This window comes from Hordeum vulgare, chromosome 1H (genome assembly GCF_904849725.1).
Source record: "Hordeum vulgare subsp. vulgare chromosome 1H, MorexV3_pseudomolecules_assembly, whole genome shotgun sequence".
Taxonomy (NCBI): domain Eukaryota; kingdom Viridiplantae; phylum Streptophyta; class Magnoliopsida; order Poales; family Poaceae; genus Hordeum; species Hordeum vulgare.
This window is the reverse complement of record NC_058518.1, coordinates 342351819-342356325: the sequence shown is the minus strand read 5'-3', so window position 1 is coordinate 342356325 and position 4507 is coordinate 342351819. Positions and strand designations below refer to the sequence as shown.

General features: G+C 48.4%; 1 protein-coding gene and 1 pseudogene across 1 annotated transcript; both read right to left on the bottom strand.

Moving 5' to 3' along the window:
• Positions 1 to 541: 541 nt before the first annotated feature.
• On the bottom strand, positions 542 to 2498 carry LOC123435013 (protein STICHEL-like 4). Its single transcript, XM_045115548.1, has 4 exons — positions 1927 to 2498; positions 1110 to 1328; positions 778 to 956; positions 542 to 632 (listed from the first exon to the last, which is right to left on the bottom strand). Exons 1-3 carry the CDS (start codon positions 2053 to 2055, stop codon positions 903 to 905), a joined length of 402 nt encoding a protein of 133 aa, XP_044971483.1. The 5' UTR covers positions 2056 to 2498; the 3' UTR covers positions 542 to 632; positions 778 to 902.
• A 307-nt stretch (positions 2499 to 2805) lies between these two features.
• Positions 2806 to 3935, bottom strand: LOC123399071 (annotated as a pseudogene).
• Between the last annotated feature and the right edge of the window lie 572 nt (positions 3936 to 4507).

Genomic DNA, 4507 nt, shown 5'->3' with positions numbered 1-4507 from the left:
CGGCCCTGTGCGACTGAGACGGCCGCCAGACTACTTGTCCGGCTGACGAATTTCCTGAGAATGAAGGACAAACGTACGAAATAAGATGAAGATCAACTCATTTTCTTCACAGTTCTGATTATCTACGTTATTAATCATTACAATTAACATTAAGAAAAGACAAATATACTCTAACAGTCAATTACCAAAATGTCACAAAATTACATGGTCACCCAATACTAACATATAAATGTAAATTACTTCTAATATATTATTATCTTATATATGCAACACAGCTTGCACTTCTACACTAATAGTTATTTAGCACATTAACAATGATAACAAAGTTTTCCATAGGCATATTCTGCAATGAAATATTGATATGGTGTCAAATAATACAAGCTGAAATGGAGTAAGAGGGAATCTTACCTGTGCAAAGGCTAACAGAAATCACCAGTCCCTCTTTAGCCATCATTTTTCTCAACGAATCTGACTGAACATTTTCTAGAACAGCTTGCCAAATCATCTCGTTGTCAGTTCTGCTACATTTAGATCCTTCATTCGTTCTGGTAGCACTTGTTGACAACACATGGCCATCTGGTGTATGTTCCCCGAGTCTCCTTCCACCATGGTAAGTGTTTGCCGTGACATGGCTAGAAAAAATCCCTAGATTAGCATTTCTATGTTGCCGAATTTCCTGGTCCGATGTTCTTGATAACCCATGCGGACCAGCATATATATCTTTATGATTTTTAGTAGAGTTCCTTGCCATATCACCGTCAGGGTAGGTAGACAAACCCTGGTTAAAGCTTGTACTTGTCGATGAACTTGGCAGTATATACTGTTTATCAGGAGTAAGCTGGAGCAGAGCAGCTGTAAGCGAGGTCATCTTATCATTAGAGACCCTCAATTGTTTTTCAGCTTCAGAAAGTGTTTACAGTAGGCCTGACACAGTTTTTCCATATCCTCCTTTGATACTGTAATCGGTGCAGCACAAAATTACAATGTGAAAACAGAACATTTACATTAGTAGAGTTCTGTGTAATGTATGGTTCAGGTACGAATTATCCCCTACTGTAGAATCCTTTTGTAAGTAATAAATAAACAGAAAAAGGAATATTGTTGCTTACAGGTTGGACGTTTGAAGAATTTTCTTCGAATTCTTTCTTGTGCGAATGTGTAGTACCAGCAAGAATGTCAATTATTATTGTGGCGAGTTGAGACATTAGGGACAAAGGCTCAACACCTGTTTCAGCAATATCACATAAAGCTTTCACAGTGTTTGCAGTATCAGCAGATAGTGCCAAATCAAGCAAATCTACCAATTTATCATCAGAAATCAAGCCTGCCTGTCAGGTAATGAAGTATCAGAAACGGCAATCATATCTATGTACTTAGAATGCAAGAATGTGTTGTTTAGATGGATAAAAACAAGTATTTTACCAAAAAAAGTGTTTGGTGCTTCAAGTTGTAACTACTGAACTATCCGTGAATTATGCCAAAATGGGAACACATATTGGAAGATAAATTTGAAGTATATGACGATGATACCATTGATTTAACTTCACAACAAACCAGAGTTATATAAGCATTCTCTCTAGATATGCGGCTAGTAGCAGATCCAACAAGCCCTCTATCTAAATATGTGTCAATTAGCGTCTCTCTCTGCTCTCTATCTCTCATCTCTTTGCTCTCTCTCTTTCTCTTCCTCACCTATCTCTATATCTCAAGCAGCAGCGCCCAGCATGCCCTCTGCTCTCTCCCTAAAGCAAAAGCTCATCCCTTCAAGTGCCTCCCCACCTTCAGGCACGGCGTCGCTGCCGCCACCCCTGTATCCACTCGTCGGCGGCGCTAACTCAACCTTCCCTAGATTCTCTAATTGCTTGGATGTGAATTTTTTTTGAAGGAGGAACGAACATGCGCTGGTTGTTGGATCCAGGACAGCACCTCCTCTGCGTCGCCCGTCAAACCACCACCCGGCCCCGGCACCACCGGCAATAGCCCGGCACCGTGATGCCCCACCCGAGCCCCGGCGAGGCGGCCTCCATCCTCGGAAGTGAGCAAGCCGACCACCATATCGTCCTCCGCCCCGACGCCTCGGCCCAAGCGAGCACGTTGGCCACCTTATCGTCCTCCACCGCGATGCCTCGCGCCCATGCCCCATTCCTCAGCTCCTTCGGTGCAAACTCCAAGGTCTGCCACGACGCCTCGCCCCATCCTGGGCTCGGGCGGTGCGTACGCGCGCCATCTTTCCGGCCAAGGCCACCTTCGGCGACTTCCTGATCGGTGTGCTCTCCCCGGCCCACCTCACCGCACCCCCGCTCGCAGCCGAGCCGCTCGATATAGGCCCCACCGTCGTAGGATCCGCGCGGGGGCTTTGCCCGGAGGACGCGATCGGGCGGCGGCGAGGGGAGGAGGAGAAGGGGGGGCGAGGGAAGGAGGAGAAGGGGGCGGCGCGGTCGCTGCGCGGACGAGATGACAGGGGTGGGTGGGAGTTGTGGTGCGGGATGTGGGTGGGAGTCGTGGGGCGACGGGCGGACTGATGTGTCGGTTTCGTGTTTTTTTTCTTTTTCTTGGTGCGTTGATTTTTAGGGTTTCGTTAATGATTAACGAAGGCAATTTCGTTAACGGAGTTTTGACCGATGATTATGTGATTAGACAATTCAGATCTGTAGTTGGATGTGCCCTCTCGTGCTTTTATTAGTACATCATCGCAACATCAATCAGACAATCATGCAAATGCAGCAAATCAAACCAGATATATAGGATAACGCTCAAAGATTTGTGAGAATAGGATGGACTACCTTGATGATGGTGTTGCCGATCTCAAGCTGGTGGGTGGCCGTGTCCAAGTAGCCGAGCACGACGAGCTCGGGAGCATGGCCTATCTTGACCTTGATGACCCCGTCAGACTCACTGGTGTGCGTGAAGTAGATAATGAGGCGCTGCAGGCTTGGGGTGGACACGACGGCGACCTCGTCCGCCAGGGAATGCCAGAGCAGCACGCAGCGGAGGTTGCGGCTGCCAACGCGGACGCGGTCGGGGTAGCCGTAGTTGGAGATGAGCGCCAGGGTCTCCAGCTTGGGGCTGCAGGCCAGCACGTACTCGAGGTCGCGCTCCTCCGTGATGTCGTGGCAGAGGCCGAGCTCCTGGAGGTTGGGGAAGACGTCGGGGCCGCGCGGGAGGTCGGTGGTGAAGGGGAAGAGGCATACGCCGAGGTAGAGGCGGCGGAGCGAGGCCCCGTAGAGGAGGAGGGTCGCGGGATGCTGCACGAGCACGTCGAAGGAGAAGGGGCGGTTGCCAAGGGTTAGGTCCTCCACGCCCTTGTCGGCGAGGTGGCCGAGCCACTACGCGAGCGCGAGGAAAGTCATCCTCGCTGGACCTGTCGATGGGGATCTCGGCGATGCGGACGGCGCGGAAGGGGCCTGGGTGGGAGGCGAGGACGCGGGACACCAGTGCGGCGGCGGGGACCGGAGACGGGAGGAGGTGGGCGTCGTCGAGGGCGAGCGGGGTGGCGCGCCAGAGCCCGCGCCGGTGCGGGCGGCGTCCTTGACGGGGAGGTGGGAGACGACGTTGCAGAGGAGGGTGTCGGGGAGCGCGCTGATGCGGTCCTCGCCGTCGGAGGAGGAGGTGATGGCTGCGGAGAGGTGGGCGTCGAGGGACAAGGTCATCGCGAAGCTGCGCGGGGCGAGGCCATCACCGCAGTTGGAGACGGGATATGCGTCCAGCGGCGGCGGCGATGCTAGTGCGCCCCCGTCCTGGTCGTCCGCGCCACCACTCGGCGGCCCTCTGTGAGGGACAGGAATGGATAAGCCATGGTGCCCGATGGTGATTACAAGGGGGTTTACGTAAAAACAAAACGTTTTTTAACTCACAAAAGGACCGCGGGTTGAATACCCGAAAACAGAAGGATTTTTTTGCAAAACCGCCAGCGACGTACGGCAGAAGCGATCCATGGTTTATTATTACTAGCAAAATGGCCTTTGCGTTGCCACGAAAAAAAAACATAATCTCCAATGATGATGAACACATTATGTTCACATATCATCGCTTGATTTAGAAAAAATTTGTACACAAATGCAAGAAAATGTTTCTTCTTTTAAATTTATTCACAAGTTGAAGCAATCTTTACATTTTCAAAAATCTTGGTAACTCAAAGATTTATTCTGAATTTCAAGATTTTTTTAGAAAACATACAATAATAATCCGATGCATCCAACAGTTAATTTTTCAAAATTCACATATGTATATTGTCACATAGACTTAGAAGCCTTAATGTTTAACTACATACATTAGATCTTTCGTGAACAATTTTACAAATATGAAAATAATTTTAAAATCGAGAACATTTTTTACAATTTACAAACATTTACTAAAAATCGTGAATATTTTTTATATTTCGAACGGGTTTAAATATTTTATTTTGAATTGGCGACCAATTCAAGAAAGACGAACATAATTTTTTATGCTGGAGGATTTTCTTTTAAATTCACAAACATTTTTTCAAACGCATTAAGTTTTCTGAATA

Bases quoted from the DNA above. Each gene is read 5' to 3' on its own strand.
- LOC123435013 (XM_045115548.1), bottom strand. From the start codon at position 2,055: ATGGTGGTCGGCTTGCTCACTTCCGAGGATGGAGGCCGCCTCGCCGGG. The intron at 1,329-1,926 runs GTGCTGTCCTGG...ATTACCTGACAG, and splicing joins TGACGGGCGACGCAGAGGAG to GCAGGCTTGATTTCTGATGA. The intron at 957-1,109 runs GTAAGCAACAAT...CACCGATTACAG, and splicing joins ATTCTTCAAACGTCCAACCT to TATCAAAGGAGGATATGGAA.